Here is a 19,813-nt window from a genome sequence, read left to right as displayed (position 1 = left end):
AGCTATTCTGGAGGCTGAGGCATGAGAATCGCTTGAACCCGGGAGACGGTGGTTGCAGTGAGCTGAGATCACACCACTGCACTCCAGCCTGGGCAACAAAGTGAGACCCTGACTCAAAAATAAATAAATAACTTAGTTATTTTATTTAATTTAATAAAAAATAGGTCAGTGTCCATCCAGACTTATGACTCATATCAGTGCATGCCTTTCCTGCTAAGTTCACCAGCAAAACCGTATCTAAACTTTGTGAAAAGCACTATTTTGTCCTAACTTCATCCTCCCATATGTATGACAAGTACTGTCACTTTACTTTTATCCGTAATAGCCATATTTAGTGTAAGATTATGAAACTCGCAAAAAGACAATGTGAGATGAACCATAACAGAGCGCTTTTATTTCTCCCGAGCATACTGCACCACGTCTGACAAACGTCTACTCACCACAACAAACGAACACCTTTCACTATACAAAGGTTTAGTTAGACTGGCACGAGAGGATGCACAGACATAATGTGAAAAGCGAGGGTCACATTACTCCAGCTGACCCCAGCTCATCAAGTATTTTGCTTCCAGCAACTTCCTAGTTTAGTAAAACCTCCCATGATATTTACACTCTAACAGTAAGGTAATTATTACCATCATTTTAAATGCTGACAGAAAAAATATATCACTTTCTTTTTAGACTTCTGGCAATGGTCAGATGTTGAAAATGTCTTGCCATTTTTAAGTCTAATTTCTAAATGGTTCCTTCATTACATACTGTTGCACACTGTTATCTGCTAAAGTTAGGAAGCCCTGTTGGAGATATTCAGGACTAAAAGGTCACTGAGGAAAGACAAACACCAGCTATGAGAAAAAAAATCCAAGGAAATGAGAATTAATGAAAGACAAAGAAGCTGTATCTGACTTGAGCTGTGCCCTGAAAGTGGGGTTTTGAAAGGGTTATTATAATTCCTTGTGTGCTGTCCTAGTAGTGCTCATCAAATCAGAAATCTCAGATTTAGGTAGCAAGAGGTAGCATCAAGCCTTAAAGCTTCATGTTGGGAGATGGTGGAATAACATATTGAAATCCAGGAACTCTATTCAACCCACTGGAGTTCCAAATAAGCAGCAGCCTGTCTGACCCCCACAGCTCACTGGGGTGTAAAAGGTGCAACTCCTCCCCTGCTGAAAGAGGTTGAAGGCCAAGCACCAGTGTCTGCACATCTGATGGTCAAATCCTGTTTTCTGAAGAATGCGTTGAGCATCCTAAGGTGCCATATTCACCTTTACTTTGTTCTTGACCTAAGGAATGCTGTTAAGAATTACCGGAAGGGAGTAGCCAGTCCACAGTGCAGCCTGAAGTGCCCCAAGTGGAACCACTGAAGGTGGAAAGAGATGGATGGGGGGAAGGCTGAAAAACTGCCTATTGGATACCATGCTCACTCCCTGGGTAACAGGTTCAGTCACATCCCCATCCTCAGCATCACATAATAGACCCACGTAACAAACCTGCACATGCACCCCCTGATTCTAAAGCACAAGTTGAAAACAATAATAAAAGAACGATAGCGACTGTATCACAGCCACAGTCACACTCCTGACAAAACTTCCCAGGGAGCCAGTGAGGTCTGCACCTCCAAGAGGCAGATGAGCCCTGAGGGCATTTGGGCTTCCACACATCAAAGATGGAATCACTTTGTTCTTTCCCCAACAGCATCAAACCCAAGCACTGCACCATCCTCCTAATTCCATGCAAAATAACCTAAAATAGGGCCTTTTTATTTCCGTCTTCTAAACTCACTTATAGTCATGAATAATCTTATGACTTTATGTAAATCTTGATGAGAGAGAAAACATCTTTATGACATTTCAACTGTTAAGACTCTACAGTTAAAGGAAAAACACGTTTGTAGGATAAAAAAAATAAATTGTGGGAAGAGAGGTAGCCTGACAGTAGGGTTCATTTTCTACTCCGCTAACGAGATAAAAAAATAATGGGGAGGCCAGGAAGACACATCTGTTTCCTCCCTTTAAACTTGTAGTCTCCCTCTCATGCTCTACCAAAAAGAGAGAGAGAGAGAGAAAAGAAAAGACTTTCCTATCCATTCTATTTGCAGACTCTATTGAATGTGATCATGTGATCCTGAAAAAAATATTTCAAAGCATTCCATATGATAAGGCAATTACAAAAGATTTGTTCTATTCAAGTAAACTGTCCTTGCTTTGCCGACGGTGTTTTCTCACTCATGGGGGGATCAGCCCTTTGATTTTCAGGTTCTTCTCTTTCAGAAAGGCAGGCTGAACTCAGCACCTGAAATCGGCATTGCAATATGTGGGTTTCCTTTCTGGCTGAACCACTCATTTGCTATACAGCACTGGGAGTCTCTACTTTTTCTGTAACAATGGAGTCTTCTATAAGACAGGAGAGGATAATAGCATTGGCTCTGGCAATTTCTCAGGAGCTTTGGGAAGCATAATTAACTAACATTAGTACTCCTGAGGCATAAGGAGCTATTTAAGTATAAATCTTAATTATCATTATTCTGAATCTATGGCCAAATTGTTCTCTTCTCAGTTATTTAAGGCAGAAAAGCAGACATAACTTTCTCTCCTTCACCTCCAGGACAAGAAACAGGTCCTGACAAAAGACCGAAGGAACAAACAGTAAAAAGCCAGGAGAGCTTTATTGAATGCATAACATTTGGAGAAATTTCCTCTCCCCTCGTTCTTCAGACTAAGTACACCAAATCTAAATCCACCAGTGTGGGGCATTCTAAGTGCCGCAGAGAGCTCTAGTTCATCCAGACGTCATGAATCTTTCGATAAAACAGCGCGGAAGGAGAAGCTGTGGGGAAAGCTCTTCCAATATTTATAGTTTGTTCCTGACGCGCATCTCGCATAGGAGACAGGAGCTCCCGAATTAGGAAGCGCAAGTCACTGACTCCCACTGCTTGTGTGAATGGGCATTCTTGAGCTGTGACATTCTTCCTGAATGAGTGGGCCATAGAGACACTCTTTATGCGCTGCCTAAAGAATGGTAAGTTTTAACACGAGGGTATTTTATCATCTGGTGCTCTCGTTAGGTTTGTTCCCAGCCAAAGGGTTAAATCACTTGGGTAATGATTCTGAACAGAATCTACTTTGCATCAACATGATGTTCACATTTATGGGACTATCTGGCCTTCAAAATTCTTGCCACTTGGGCTATCTGATCAGAAAATGCTAACAAAGGCTCCAGGTTTCTTCCTCACAACAAATCAAAAGTGATCTCTCTGCCATGAATTTCTGCCTCAAATTCTACTTAAAAAGAAACCTTCGTCACTTCTAATCTCCACTCACTCTCCATGTACACTTTCTGGTTCATGAAGAGATTTTTATATGTAGGATTGAATTTCAATGACTGACATATAGTGGATCAATTTCATCTTAGACAAGTCTTTCTTTTTGGCTGGTAAGCTAAATAGGATACATGAGAACTTTTGAAGAATCCTCAGATAACCCCACCCTGTGTGTGTCTGCGTGCCTGCAACTACTGTCTCTACTTTTTAATTCATTCTCCCTAGCCTTCTTTTTTTTTTTTGAAACAGAGTCTGGCTCTGTCGCCCAGGCTGGAATGCAATGGTGCGATCTCGGCTCACTGCAAGCTCCGCCTCCCGGGTTCATGCCATTCTCCTGCCTCAGTCTCCCGAGTAGCTAGGACTACAGTTGCCCGCCACTATGCCCGGCTAATTTTTTTGTATTTTTAGTAGAGACAGGGTTTCTCCATGTCAGCCAGGATGGTCTCAATCTCCTGACCTCATGATCCGCCCGCCCTGGCCTCCCAAAGTGCTGGGATTACCACGCCCAGCCTCTCCCTATCCTTCTTAAGCCACATATTGAATTCATCCAACTTTATGCCAAAACCAATGAGAAGGCATCTCTGAGCACCATTTATTCTATATTTGTATTGTTATTACTATTTGATATTCTCAAGGAAAGTCAGTGAGGTCATCTTGACGGATGCCTGACCAGTTCTTCCAGTGGCCCCTCTGGCTTCTGCAGGGCATCCTCACTATGCAAAGAATGATTCATGGACCAGCAGTACTGGCATCATCGGGGGGGCTTGTTAGAAATACAGTATTTAGGCTCATTTTCAAATCCATTGAATCATAATCTTCATGTTAACAGGGTCCCCAGGAGTCTGGTATGTGCATTAAAGTTTGAGAAGCCCTGATTTACAACTCACTGAGAAGTTTTACCAGAGTCAAAAGGTCTCAGTGAGCATGAAGGATGATAATTTTTATTTTTATTTCTCTGTATTTTTTGTAGACACGGGGTCTCACTTTGTTGCCCAGACTGGCCTGGAACTCCCAGCCTCAGGGGATCCTCAAGCTTCGGTGTCCCAAAATGCTGGGATTACAAGTGTGAGTCACTGCACCCAGCAAAAAAATGACAATTTTTTTCAGTGAAACACAAAGTAATAGCTAGGTACCCAAATATTGGAGTCAGGGCATCTTTGACCATAGCCACAAAAAAGGAGAAAGGACAGGAGATGATTGGTTTTGTCCCCAAGGGCACATTTCTGGGCCACATTCCAAATGAAAAGGAGATGGGGGAAAAGAGCTTAGACAGCAGAAAGATCTAAGACTGACCACCCTCTGAAAGGTGGGTCAAATTTTTTACTTAATTTTCTCCTTAAAGGGCTGTATTAGCTTGTTTGCGTGCTGCTGACAAAGACATACCCAGGACTGGGTAATTTATAAAGGAAAGAGGTGGAATTGACTCATAGTTCCATATGGCCGGGGAGGCCTCACAATCATGGCAGAAAGTAAAGGGGAAGCAAGACACGTCTCACATGGCAGTAGGCAAGAAAGAGTGTGTGCAGGGAACTTCCCTTTATCAAACCATCAGATTCCATAAGACTTATTTACTGTCATGAGAACAGCACAGGAAAAATCTGCCCCATGATTCAATTACCTCCCATTAGGTCCCTGCCACCACACATGGAAATCATGGGAGCTACAATTCAAGATGAGATTTGGGTGGGGACATAGACAAATCATATCAAGGGCCAAGTCTAGAAAGCTAAGGTAGTAAAATGATAGGAGTCTCAAGGTCCTTTTTCTGGGTAAGCCCATGCTTCTGAATGAGGAAGAGCAAAGTTAGCATGAGATAAAAGCATTTCTGGGTAGAAAGTTTTTCCCTAATGGCTACAGGGCATGAACACAAAGGGAGGTGGGGAATGTTTGCCTCCTTTATCATATTCTCAATGCCTACCTAAGAAGAGGATAAATAACACTGAGCACCTGCCTGTCATGTGTCAAGCACTGCATCGGACACTTCAGATATGCTCAGCCTCAAGGCGGCAACCTTCTAAGCTGGGGCTGACACATGTCAGGGAGGTGCTCAATGTTAGTCGCTCCTTAGGTAGGCACAGAGATGCCCTCTACTTGGGGCTAGAACCCTACACTTTATGGAGAAGGAAAGTCACACTTCACACTCCGAGGTGTTAAGAAAATTGCTCAAAGCCACATAGATCATCGAGGATGAAACTCAGATCTGTGACTGAATCAGATCTGAATTCAAAACCCAAACCCTTCCCATTGCACCAAAGCTGCTCTTCAAATAACATGGAGAGTGGAAGCTAACTATGCTCAGGATTCCAAGTTCAAACATCAGATCTGAATGAGTCATTTGAATTGAGAGTAAGTGAAAATTTATCTCATTAGAAGTAAAATCTTAGAGACTCCACCTATTCCATTTGATAGTCTCTGTTCACTGGCTTCCATGAGAAAGAGGATTTAAAGAGATGTCTTTGTCCTTTATTGCCTGTAATTTCTGCATACCTTCAACTGGGTCCTGCCTAATATCAAGCAGGAACATCCCTGGGAATGAGAAGCTGATCTCTCACAACCAGGATAAAGGCAACCTCAAAGAGGAATAGGGGACAGGAATAAGCGGTCAAGTCTTTCTCCACTTTTTCTATTTTACGGCTGGCTAGGGTGTCTTCCGTTACATGGGCTGTGTTTTATTCCCACCATCCTGCACCTCACCCCTGCCACCTTCCTAAGAGGTAGGGTCTACGTTGTCTCAAGTGTTATAACTCACTGCAAGGGGTAGCCCAGGACCCTCTGCTTCTCATACCTTCAAAGACAGCTGGCACATTGTTCAAAATCCCTAGATTCTAGTATAACAGGATGTTAAGTGAGACTCTCCCTGCCTCAGTAACTGATACCAAAGTGGATGTGAGACACTTAGAGGCAGAAATCACAAAGGAACTGACTGACTGAGAACTGGATCCATGTCCTTGGAAATGTCTGATTCACCCTGAGAGTGTAAGAGATCCCTGGAAGGAGAGAACAAGGAAGGATTTATAAAGAAGTTTCTTTGGGGAAGTGCTGCTCTAACACCGCCCCACTGAGGGGCTTCCACGGAACCACTCCGAGAGCTTGAAGTATGTTCTCTACAAATGGATGGCTCAGAGGACAAGGCCTGACCCTTGCCAGAGAAGGTGAAAGAAGCCTGCAGCCGTGGGGTGTAGGTGGCATTTGGCTTGACCTGTACATCCAGAGGACAAGAGACTATGAGTGCCCCCCACAGTCCAGAGGCAGCACAGGAGAAAGTCTTTGTGGGGAGTCTTAGGTCCTGCTGAGGGACCCCAACAACACAAAGTACGTTCCTGGAGTCAGGAATTGCTTGTGCCAGCTGGAGCAGAGGTACATTTGTTCATGTCTTGGGAAATACAGAGAGAGAAATCTCTAAGAGCCCACAAAGGTATCCAGGAAAGAAAGTCTGCACATCAGCTTTGAACATTCCTAGGTCCCAAGGGCACAAAGTCACTAGTGAGCAAACTTCCCTGTCATCTCCTTCTCCACCCCCTTTCACCTGGGCAGCAGGGGCACTGAAACCTCTGCAAACTCCATCTCTGACCCCATACGGCCATCCTGAACTTGGGGAGGACAGGAGACTGGCCATGAGCTCGAATCCAGAGTTTTCATTTCTAGCTCAGGTGGGACATGCCATTTCTCAATTGAGATTCTATCTGCAGCTGAAAATAACCAAAGGATTGTTTGTCACTCAGTCATAAGCAGAAAAATGGTGCACAGCTCAGAGTTTTCCTCCAATCAGTGAGGCTCACTCCTGGTTACTCACTGGAATCACTAGGGACCTTAAAAACAACAACAACAAAAGCCAAAGCCCAACTCTCATCCCAGAGCCACTGAATCTGAGTTGCTAAAGCTAGGCCCCAGGAATGCGTATTTAAAAATGTCATCAGAATGGCATGAACCCGGGAGGCAGAGCTGGCAGTGAGCCGAGATGGCGCCACTGCACTCCAGCCTGGGCGACAGAGCAAGACTCCGCCTCAAAAAAAAAAAAAAGTAATCAAACAAAATAGTGACAGAAAGTCCCCAGTTGATTCAAATACGCAACAACGGGCAGGAAGCTACTGTTCTGGGAGCCAGGGAAGATTCTCCTACTGAATGGATTTTAAAGACATGATGGAAAACAAAAGTAACATAAAACTCCTGTAGTTTGATTGTCACAAGTTGTGCTCTTCAGTGTGCTAGAAGAGAAACATCATGGTTTTCTAGATTTCACTTTGAAGCTGAAAGTTTGCATTTTATGCCTTAAACACAATCCCAAACTAACTGGAGCTAAGTTCAGTTCTTAAATGTGGGACCCAAAATGATCAACTTAGTATCTGAAGTCTGGGAAGGTCTTTTCTCTTTCTGGGTTACCAGCCAGGTTTCCAGTGATTAACAGATGGGGAAGGGCGCTGGCTTGGTGTCTGGGGTCCTGCTGACATCTGAAGATCTGCTGGCACCTGTCCTTCCACATTAGCCTGCTGGCTGGGGAAATGGCAGAGTCTGCAAGGCCCCCAACATTCTCAAGAGACATTACACGGGTATCTTGGTTTGCTGGGCTGCTCTCTTTTAGTGCCTGCCTCACATCCTCACATGCTGTGACTGGTACCCCCTTGGACTGGGCTGCCACTGGCTTGGGGTGGAACTTCTCCATCCTTCCTCCAAGTGGAGAGCAGGGTGTCTGCCACCTCGTCTAGTATCTGCATCCCAAGCAGGAGTAAAGGTTATGATGACTGTCATCACAACCAATTGGTCCATCCTCTTCCATGCTCACCAATTTTTGTTTCAGAGACTTTTGGTTTATTTATGCTTCAGTTTCTTTCGGTATACTTTATTCTCTGTTTTAAAAAACAAGTTCCTAAGCAAAATGACCATCCCAGGGAAATCCTTGTTCTTTTTTGAAAAATATGTTTTATGTTTTATTTTTGAGACAGGATCTGGTACTGTCACCCACGCTGGAGTGCAGTGGCACGATCATGACTCATTGTAACCTCCACCTCCCGGGCTCAAGCAATCCTCTCACCTCAGCCTCCTGAGTGGCTGAGACTACAGGCACACATACCACACCCAGTTAATTCTTGCAATTTTTTAGAGAAGGGGTTTTGCCATGTTGCCAAGGTTGGTCTTGAACTCCTGAGCTCAAGTGATCTGCCCACTTCAGTTTCCCAAAGTTCTGGGATTACAGACATGAGCCACTGAGCTAGGGCAGAAATCTGCTCTAAACTGAATGAGGTGCACATACTCTAAGGGACACCAGAACTGTCACATTAATTCTGGCTCTGTATGGAAATGCAACTAGTTTCACAGTGAGCCCAGGCTGCCTGCTTCCTTGTAAGCCAGGAAACATCCAATATAACAAATAAAAAAAAAGGGAAGGTGGGATCTTACCAAAACAACTGGGAGAAAGAGGCTGACATTTCTTATAAAAAATATTTGTGAGAGCTAAACTTCATCAATTACTATATGATAATAGTAGAAATATTAATGGACTATAAAGCCAAACTTGACCTGCTGTCCTTAAGTTGGAATGTACTTCAGACCAGCAGGGAATTTTTTTTTTCTTTTTTTTTCTTTTTTTTGCTATTTGTTTATTTTTCTGTAGTTTTAAAGGAGGTTAAATGAGAAAGGAAGGAATTCTAAGAAAGGTCATTGTGCACTATGGCTGTGAGTCTCATAAATACCCACAACAATTCTATTCCCCTAGCCAAGTGGGGTCAATCTCTAATCGGTCACACTGGTTTATGACCCACGAGGGCCATTTATATCCACTGTCACCCTGGGCCAAGTCCCCTTCATTTCCACTTTCATTTATTACTCCTTGATAGCTGACACTTAAGTAAATACTTAGAGAATTAAAAAAATGGGCTTTTCTAAAAGCAGATATTAATATTTTAAAGACCTAATAAATTCATGAACAAGAAGATGGAAAGAAAGGAGGGGAAGAAACATATTTATAAAATTGAGTTTAAGTTGTATTTTTTACAAAAAATTATTTCTTTTAAAGGGAATGTTTGAGAAACACCAAGTTATTCTTATACCAGAAAACAATTCTTTCCCATCACAAGCTAAGTTAAAACTAACAGAAATGATCAACGAAAATGAAGCCACATGGGTAAGAAGAGTTCAGCTCTACCACATATCAGTACCATACAGAAATGTTCAAAAGGAAAGATGAAAATCCTTCCCAAAACAGAAGCTACTGGCTTTACACTGACAGTACTGTGCATTGGTATCAAAAGACTCAGACCACTTCTGACAGCTTTTAACTGCAGACCCTCACTCTGAATCGGATTTTGCCCCCAAGTGTTTCAAAGGGCCATTGGTGAAATTCAAATAAGTCTGAAGTTCAGTTATTAGTAATGTACCAATACTAGTGTCTTATTTGTGACAAATGTGCCACAGTAATGTAAGACATTAACAATGGTGGGGGAAGTCTGTGAACGTTCTATACTATCTTTGCAACTTTTCTACAGATCTAAAATTATTCAGAAGTAAAAGTTTATGTAAGAACAAGCAAAAGCTACTGTCCTAAATCAGTGTCTCTGGATTTAACTATGAAGCTTTTATTCCCTCAAACATGACTTCCCGCACACTGTAAGCTGGAGATTTACTACAGCAACCACAGCCAAGCAGCTAAACTCTCAATTAAGAGGAAGATTTAATGGAAAAGACAACAACAGCCAGGGGTGTCAGGGTACTGCATCCAAGTATTGCTTGTTTTATGTGCTCCTGAAGGGCTGCTGTTTGTAAATCAAACATATATTCCAAATCACATTTTGAACATACTAAGGAAGCCTGTGCATTTAAAAAGAGGTCTAGTGAAGAGCAAAATAATAGGAACTTATCATGTAATGAGAAGGACTGCATTCTTGTTTGTCGTTTTGCAGAGATGGCTTTCATGGACCACCTTTGCCGGTGGCGGGGCCCTGGGAGCCACACAGGTACATGCAGCCCAAGCAGCCTCTGCCTCACAAGTCTCCAGGGTTCTATTTTCCCTTCTCTCTGCCAAGTCATCTTTGCATGACTTTGACTGACTCAGAGCTACTCTGGTGAGGAACTCTATTCACGTACAGCTCCCAACATCCACACCCAGGCCTTGGCCATCACATTGGTAGCAAGCATTTGGGCAATGAGACTGAGTAGGTAAGAACACTCCACTGAAGGACAGCATCTGAAGCAGGTAAATGCATGACACTTGTCCCACTGTTCCTGAAGCTCACACTGACATGCTCCTGCTGTGCCCAGAGTAGACCCCTGATGCTAGCCATCCTTTCCGCAGTCCAAGCCTTTGGCCAGAGAGGCTCTATTATCACTCCTAGAAAAACAGCTTGGGAGCCAATAAAAGAATCACTCAGCTCAGTCAGCCCAGCCCGGGTAAGCAAAACAGTCCAAGACACTAATTTCTCATCCATGGATGAGAAACCAGAATTCTCCTTTTTCAATTAGGTAAGAGGCTAGAAAATAAATCTTAAATGCATCACAAGCCAGCCAAACACAGTTCCTGTGCTTGTAGTTTTGCATGGGTTTTTCCACTGTGGGTACAAAATCTCATTAAACACTTGCAACAATGATGGTAATAATAACAATGACCCTTTTCTCATAAGGGGCACTCTAGAGTAGTTATTAATCCAGTGTATATCAGGTAACTATTCAAAATTATTAATTTCCTCATCACCTTCTTGGGAGGAGTATAACTCCCTGCCCCTTAACTTGGCTTTGGCCCTGTGACTTGCTTTGGCCAATGGCAGATAAGCTGAAGAGACAGTCCAGTATACCAGTCCTGAATCTAGGCCTTAGGAAGCCTCACATTGTTCCAGTTGTCCTCTTTCACTCTGCACTTGTCATAGCAAGCACATCTCCTATGTAGCTGCTGCCTCATGACCCTGATTCCCACAATAAATACATGCAAAATAAAGCCACTCCGCTGACCTATGGATCCATGAGCAAGATTAAATAATGGAGTTTTAAGCCACTGGGTTTGGGGATGGTTTATTGTATACGTGATTTTGTCAATAGCTGAATGATAGACTCTATCTTCTCCCCACATACAAAAGCATCAGTTACTCACCATCGTCAATTCCAGGCCAGCCCATGAAGTGAGCAGAAATCTGTTTCTCATCCTTCCCATACTCATTCTTGGCTATCAGAGTATAGTCCCCATTGTTCATGTGAGTGGGATTATCCAGCTGGAGGCAGCCGTGGTACTCCGTGTGATTGGTAACATGTATTTTAGTACAGATGTATTTGGACTCATTCAATATTGCCCCGTTATAGAACCACTGAAGCGCTGGTTTGGGGTTGCCTTTCACAGTGAATGGAATGCACCAGTGGTGGTCTGAGGTTGGAGATTCGAGAAATGTGATAGTTGGTGCAACTAAATTGAAAAAGAGAGAGTTAATAGCATCAGAAAGCTCAGAATTCTCCCCATCTCGAGATGTCTGTGTCATTGATAGGGTATTTTACTCAACCACTGTATGGCTTAGAAAAACACATGATCAGAAACTCTGGAATCCATCAGTATTTTGTATCATCATCAGGGTGGATGTAACTCCCTACAGAGAGCTTCAGAGAGATTCCTTTCTGTGTTCTACTTAAGACCCATGCATTACAGTCATTTCTCAAATCTATTCAGTGTAAGTGAAAACCAGCTCCAAACAGATCCAAGAGATTTCTGAGAGTGGAAAGAGTCCATTTGAAGTTGACTTTGGTTTCTAATATCTGTATCTTGATATTATACAGATTCATCACCAAAAAAACCCAAAATAATAAAATAATGAATACTTTTTGATAGAACTTCTTTCCTAAATAATACAAATAACAAAAACGACTTTTAAAATTTTACCTGAAGCCTTGATCTCACATAACTTTGGAAACAGATCAAACTGATTAATGCAATAAACGTTACTGCTGCTGATGAATTATTATAAGTTTAATAAATCAATATTTATTACTGATTGTCAATAGTAAATACTCTTTGAAAGTATCACATTTCGGCCGGCCGCGGTGGCTCAAGCCTGTAATCCCTGCACTTTGGGAGGCCAAGACGGGTGGATCACGAGGTCAGGAGATCGAGACCATCCTGGTCTACACGGTGAAACCCCATGTCTACTAAAAAATACAAAAAACTAGCCGGGCGAGATGGCGAGCGCCTGTAGTCCCAGCTACTCAGGAGGCTGAGGCAGGAGAATGGCGTAAACCCGGGAGGCGGAGCTTGCAGTGAGCTGAGATCGCGCCACTGCACTCCAGCCTGGGCGACAGAGTGAGACTCCGTCTCAAAAAAAAAAAAGAAAGAAAGAAAGTATCACATTTCATTATAGTGTTGTCCATTTTTGCTAGGATCCTAGATGCCAATGTTTGGATGCTTTAAATGTTTGGGGTCCAATTTAAGCCTGGACAGAGTAGGGATTATTTCAATTTTAGATATAAAGCACTTTATGCTTTGGGGAAACAAACATTATCAAGGAGAATCTTTAAACAGAGTACTTATCCTAAGTGAGGGTATTTAAAATACTTCATCTATTTATTTTAGTGTAGTCTGACTTTGGTAATTACAAAATCAAGGACTGGAAAAGACCTTTGAGATCTAATAGCATCATTTTTTCAGATGAAGAAACCAAAGTGCAATGAGGTTAAGTGAGCTCATCAAGGTTACTGAGCAAGGCAGATTTGGAACAAGAATCTTGCCTCCTGATGTTTAATCCAGTGGCCCTTCCCTTTCAGGCACTGCTTCTTGACTGTATGTGTTCATCAAACAAGAGGAGAAAAAAATCTAAGGCATCGTAGCCAGGGAACAGACAAAACATCTGAGTGGGGTCTCTGCACTGGTTATCTTTGTTGTTAATATTTTTTGTTTATTTGTTTTTGTTTTTTTAGACAGAGTCTCGCTCTGTCACCCAGGCTGGAGTGCAGTGGCATGATCTCAGCTCACTGCAACCTCTGCCTCCCAGGTTCAAGCGATTCTCGTGTCTCAGCCTTCTGAGTAGCTGGGATTACAGGCGCCTGCCATCGTGCCCGGCTAATGTTAGTATTTCTAGTAGAGACGGGGTTTCACCATGTTTCCCAGGTGGGTCTTGAACTCCTGATCTCAAGTGATCCACCCGCCTCGGCCTACCAAAGTGCTGGGATTATAGGCGTGAGCCACCGCGCCCAGCCAATTGTTAATATTCTTTATCATTTATTGCTTCTGGTCTTTGTCTAAACTATGACAGATAAGGTCAATTTTTCAGAGCCTAGTGACCATACAGATATTAACTTGAAACTGAGGAAAAAACTCGAGTTTGGATATTTTTAATAGAAAGCAGGTAATATGATATTACCCCCTTACTTGTCTTCAGATAAATCCTCCCACAATACTACCTAGGAAGAAGCCAAGCTGATAAAAGAACCTAACTCACTTTCATAATTTACAGAAAGATTTCCAGTTACCAGCGACATTCCTCTCAACTGTGCACCTGCGAAGCCGAACTCTGCACATGTATGTTGTAACAATGCCCCTCCCTCTGAGAAATGTGATATTACTAAATGTAAATTGGCAAAGCTTAATTGTTTGCTTTACCAAGTATCTCTCACAGGCCTCCTCAAAACAGTCTTTGGAAAACAAAAGGTTGAATATGTGATTTCATCTATAAAAATTCAGTTTAAATATAATTTGGGGGGACCCTATATATATATATATTTTACAAAATAAGGTCCATGCATGTGTAGATACACACACTTGTAGACCTGTGCTATAAACCAACCACGACAAGGACCACAGTGGGGCAGGGGTCACACTTACCTTCCTCCCACCAGCCCAGGTTCCCACACCCAGGGCCCATCATGCCTTCCACCATGCTCAAATGAATTTTGGGTTAGGTGCTGATTTAAGGACATACAGTTGGAAGTGGTTGCATATGTTTGGAGATAACATTGACTTCAGGCTTCTGAGGGGGTCAAAATGATGAGCAATTATGAGTTTAGTACCCACTGGGCATGGTGGTTGTACTGACAGTGATAAAGGATTACAGCTGATGATTTCAATCATTCACTCCAGCAATCACACACCGAATGTGTGCTGTGAGTGAGTGTTAACCAGCATATTGATACCAGCTATGGCCATGGGTCTACACGTGTGTAACTCATACACACACTTACACACATGCACGTTCATGTTTTTCTCATCCAAATTCTAATCCAAATGGAGTAAAACCTCATTAATTTATACCATGCCAGCTCAGAATTTACAATGATGTGAAGTGTCTATATAGTTTTTACTAAATATACACCTTCAAACTAAAAGCCATAATTTGGAATTTCAAAATGTAATTAGTTACAATACTGAAAAAAATATACTTATGTTTAATTAAGAAGATGGATATCTTTGAACTTAGATTCAATGTACACAGAAATTTAAAACAATAATAACAAAAGTTTTCTACAGTTGATAATAATTTTCAGTAATTTAGGTAGGGCTAACCCTACCTTCTCACAGAAACTTGATTATCAAACGAATGAGGTTTTATTTTATCAACAGTACAATTAGGCATTTGTGAACAGCCAGTAAATACTTTAGGTGTCATAACTTTAAAGCATCATATTGCTTTTATAGAGGAAGAACGTTTTAGAAACTGGTTTACGAAAATTTAAGCTAAAACATTGATAAGAGGGAGCAACCAGCCCAAAATATATTCTATCAGAAAAAAAGACAGAGGAAGGCACAAAATGACAAGCTCAAAATCAAAAAAGAAGCTTAAAAGAAAGATCATGCATGAGCAAGAGTTATTAAGCAGAAACTGAACAAGTAAAAGAGGTTGATAATGTTTCTTAATTGAGTATGCACAAAACACTGCATATACTTTTTTAACAAATGTGAGCAGCACCCAGAGTGCCCCAGCAACACACATAGGTATGTCCATGGTCATTCGCCATTAAAAACACATGCCAGTCTGATTACGTACAATGCACGGTGAGGTTGACAGAATCTTGATCTTCTCCTACAAGATTTTCTGCCACACAAGAGATTTGCTTCCCACTGTCATCAGATGAAATGTTAGTTATCCTTAAGGAGCCCTGTGTGTGGCTTGTTTCATTCTACAAATGAATTAACAGACAAAAATAACCTTGATTAGGATTGATCCCAAAGTGACAAGATTTGGGGTTTCTTCCTCTAACTAGAGAAAAAAACAAATATATAAATATAATATAATATATATATACAGCATTAGAAAAACTTCTCTGCCTGAAATAGGCTCAGGCAAAGAAGTAAATCAGAAGTTATTCTATTTCTCTAGGTTTCAGTTGCTAAGTGCATGAGATTGACTTGATCCCTGAATTCCCTCCAAGGGAGAAGGCCACAGGGAAAGTCACTCGCTTTGTCCAGGATGATACAAAGAGCTCACTAGGGATATAAAGACTCCTCGCTCTCTTAGGTATGCATAACTAAAATGCAAGCCTGCATTAGTCTTTGTTAATTAAGAATAAGTAGAAAGTAAATGTACATCAAAAACTCTTTGTAAATTTCTATATGTAGCCCTATAAAATATCAAATGATCATCACTAGGTTTAATACATTCTCACATTCTGAAACACTCTTGTCTCTCTATTAAGACACAGCCAAACACAAGCCTTACCATATGTTTGGAAACCAGATTACCAACATCCCAATACATATTAGGAACCGGATCGCCTGCCACACTACAGGATAACGTGATAGACTTTCCTTCCTCCACAGTGAGGTTAGGTGCGGCCAAATTTGCAGATGGTAAACCTATGGAACAAGAAAAGTAAACAGAGGCATATGCAAATAGTTAAATGCAGTATCAAACTAAAAGCAATAAATTGAAAACTGTTTATGCTTTAAAAATCAATCTTTAATTGCTTTTGAGACTGATTTATGTTGATCTGAAAAGTGCCACTTTGATCAGCTTCATAGATTTAACATAAATCAAAAAAAGCTATAAGTTATAGCTTTTTCACATTTCAAAATAAATTATGCACATTTCTTAAAGCATTATTGCCTAATAACCTTTTATTTTAAGAACACTAGTATAAAGAACTGTCTTCCACCTCTTTTCTGTTCTACAGTTACTAATCCAGTTTTGCACATAAACAGAGATTGTACCTATGGACTGACATCATGTCTTTTATTTCCTTCTGTCTCCTACCCCCCATTTTTTTTTTAATGCTCAAGAACACAAAAGGGTGAGATGCAGCTATGTTGTTTTGCAAAATCTGTTTTTTGCTTTAAGTAATTCTCAAAATCTAACCCTCTACCAGACACAGATTTTGAAAGACTCATTCTATTGAAGAAAATGTAGTTTCAAAGCATTTTCAAAGACAGGCAGTTTGAACTATTACAGTGTTAGAATGTTTCAAAGTTACATAAATCATAGTTAAATATTATAGGTAAAACTGCTATCTTATTTAGAATATCATGAAAATGGGTATATGGGCTCATTTCAGTGAAAAGTTCTTTTTATTGGAAAGACTCTGAGAATGTACTTATCAGATGAAACTTTGAACCTTATTAACATTTTTTAATAGTCCAGAAAAGCATCATTTTTATACTTTTATATTTCAAAACCTATGTGTAATTTTAGGGATGCTGCTATCACTTCATGAAATTATCACACCAACTGAGTGTGGACACTGCTTTAAACTGCACAAGAATCGTGGTATTTTTTACACGTAGGCATGTCTTAGAGGGTATAACAATATGTCAGGACCTGCTAGTGGAGCCTGTCCCTCTCTTGGTGTCAGGAACTCTGCTTGGGACTATAGTCACCTGACAGTTATGTCCTGCAGAACTATGATACAGCATTAAGTCAGATCAGAACCTGGAGGTCAAAGAAGGCGATTCATTTTCAACAACTGTTAAATTGCAGTTAACCCACCCACCTGGCAATATTTGACCCGTCATCTTCACATTATTATGGATAAACCCTTCTCTTATCATGTATTCCTACGGCAAAGCCATCTTTCTTTATTAGTGAAATCAGACTGGAATAAGATTTATACAGTCTGTATCTCATGGTTTTCCCACCACTGGGAGAGGATTCCCCAATAAGATCTGGCTTTCAGGAGCTAGTGAGACCCCCTTCCAAACTCTTCCTTCCCGTCAGCATCCAATAGAGACCAATGTTACATCTTTCATGGGGTTTCAAAAAAAAAAAAAAAAAAACCCCTAACAGCCAGAGTTATACAGAGCAATGAAACATATAACAATGATTAACAGAGAGTGTAATACAAGTCCCACACCCTAAACCCGACACATACTAACTTTGTGGCCTTGGATGAGTCTGTTGTTTTTCTCAATGTGTTTTCTTCACAACTTCTATGACAATTAAGCTGTTCAATTTATTATGGAGCATGTCAAGGCAAAATAGAAGAAATGGGCTTACTTAGTGAAAAATCCCCTTGAAGTCAATGGCATAATCTGGGTGACTTTTAAAATATATATATACTTAATTTTGTTTTCAAAATCAAATATTTAATCACATAGTTTGAAGAGTTGATAATTCTATAAAACTTATGAAAAAGATTCAAGCTACTGGGTGTGAAAAACAGTAGTCCCACCTTACCCATATGTCACTATTTCCTATTCCCAGAGGCACCCATTTCATCTCCTTTAACTTCTTCTTTGGGCATTGCTCTGCTCATCATTATCACTCTTTATGGCTACTTCTTGGTTTTCCTGTTTCAGCAGTATCTACTGACCTCCCACTGTGGAAGATGAGATAGGGGCTCCCTTTCACACAGAATGCCAGCTCCCCTCAGGCCCCCACCACATTCAACATACTCTATCTGCACACTTTTTCATGTGCTATAATTGTCTCAGTGGAGACATAAAGATGATTATGAGTACGTGGCCAGGTATGGTGGCTCGTGCCTGTAATCCCAGCACTTTGGGAGGCTGAGGCAGTTGGATCACGAGGTCAGGAGATCGAGACCAGCCTGACCAACATAGTGAAACCCCATCTCTACTAAAAAATACAAAAAATTAACCGTGTGCATGGTGGCAGGCACCTGTAATCCCAGCTAATGGGGAGGCTGAGGCAGGAGAATCACTTGAACCCGGGAGGCGGAGCTTGCAGTGAGCCAAGCTCGTGCCATTGCACTCCAGTCTGGGCAACAGTGCAAGATTCCATCTCAAAAAAAAAAAATATTATTATGAGTATGCAAGCCTTACTAACACCAGAACCATCTAATATGCAATACTTACCTTATTTCATCAAATTTAAAACAGTATTAATTATAGGTTGCAACACTGCTATTAGGTACCACTATGAAAGGAAAAATATGTGCCAATATAACTATAACACATGCTTTCTTACCACTTAGAACTATTGCTTGGAGGTTGGACCTTATAGATAGCCCACCTACTTCTCCATTCCTTTCCTATTTTCCAACTTTTCATTTATTTGCTCTATTTGCAGGGAGAGTTTTTTAGATTAATTTTTAAAGCCCGCTTTTAAGGTTGTTCATTCCTCTATCATATTTCTTATTCCCAAGGCTCTTCTTTTGTTCCTGAATGTTCTTATTTTATAGCACCCTCTTCTTGTTCCATGGATGTAATATCTCTTATGATTTCTATGATATATTTATAATCATTTCTTGAATTTTTCTTTTCTCTATATCAGTTTTGTTTCTAGCAATTTTTTTCTCTCTCTCTTTGTTGCTTTTGTGTTTGTCTTTCAATTACAAGCTTTCCTCAATTACGTCTGGCTATTCATACATCTTTAAGATTGAGGTACCAGAAGCATTACACAAATTTATGAATTGTCAGCTTCATTGTAGGACAATATTATTGGCCTATTTACTAGGTACCACCTGATGTCAGGATCATGAAATCATTTTGAGGAAGGGGGTGATCAAGTTATTCAAATAATGCTTTTTCAATTTCCTGCTTGGAGGAGAAAGAGGCCTGGAAATATTAATATTCAGTATGTAAATCCATCATATTTTCTATGGTTCCCACGGCCTCACTCTATCTGGAGTTTCTCAGAACCTTTGTTTTATCCACATTAGAGAATTAAGCCTCCAGTTTTCTGCTGAGGCAGGAGAGGTGCAGTCACCTGGGCTTAGCAGACTTTCAACCAATACAGTGTTCGGTGTTACCTGTACTCTCATGCCCTAAGCATTGTAGTAGTTCTGCCATATAAACCAAGTTTCCCCTTGGCTTTCTTCATTGTCAACTTGGTAACCAGCATTCTCACCCTTGAAGTCAGTTACTATTCATGCATCTGCTTTTTCAGCTTGCAAGTGTTTGTGCTTTGATAACTCTCCCTCTTCCTTTCTATTTATTTTTTTATTTTTTTATTTTTTTTGAGATAATCTTGCTCTGTCACCCAGGCTGGAGTGCAGTGGCACAATCTCTGCTCCCTGCAACCTCCACCACCTGGGTTCAAGGATTCTCGTGCCTCAGCCTCCTGAGTAGCTGGGATTACAGGTACATACCACCACGCCTGGCTAATTTTTTGTATTTTTGGTAGAGATGGGGTTTTGCCATGT

General features: G+C 41.0%; 1 protein-coding gene across 9 annotated transcripts in view; it reads right to left on the bottom strand.

The window, feature by feature from the left end:
* The window catches only part of NTRK2 (neurotrophic receptor tyrosine kinase 2), a 373,097-nt gene that overhangs the window by 301,771 nt on the left and 51,513 nt on the right, over nucleotides 1–19,813 (bottom strand). For all 9 annotated transcript variants that reach the window (XM_017859916.1, XM_017859921.1, XM_017859922.1 and 6 more), the window contains 3 exons: nucleotides 15,934–16,070; nucleotides 15,262–15,394; nucleotides 11,394–11,699 (listed from right to left, as the gene is read on the bottom strand). In XM_017859916.1, the coding sequence (XP_017715405.1) occupies nucleotides 11,394–11,699; nucleotides 15,262–15,394; nucleotides 15,934–16,070 (576 nt within the window). The remainder of the gene's footprint in view (nucleotides 1–11,393; nucleotides 11,700–15,261; nucleotides 15,395–15,933; nucleotides 16,071–19,813) is intronic.

The sequence above is a fragment of the Rhinopithecus bieti genome, unplaced genomic scaffold, assembly GCF_001698545.2.
Source record: "Rhinopithecus bieti isolate Rb0 unplaced genomic scaffold, ASM169854v2 scaffold_51345, whole genome shotgun sequence".
NCBI classification, from domain to species: domain Eukaryota; kingdom Metazoa; phylum Chordata; class Mammalia; order Primates; family Cercopithecidae; genus Rhinopithecus; species Rhinopithecus bieti.
Note: the sequence above shows the minus strand (reverse complement) of the source record. Positions and strands in the feature narration are given on the sequence as shown.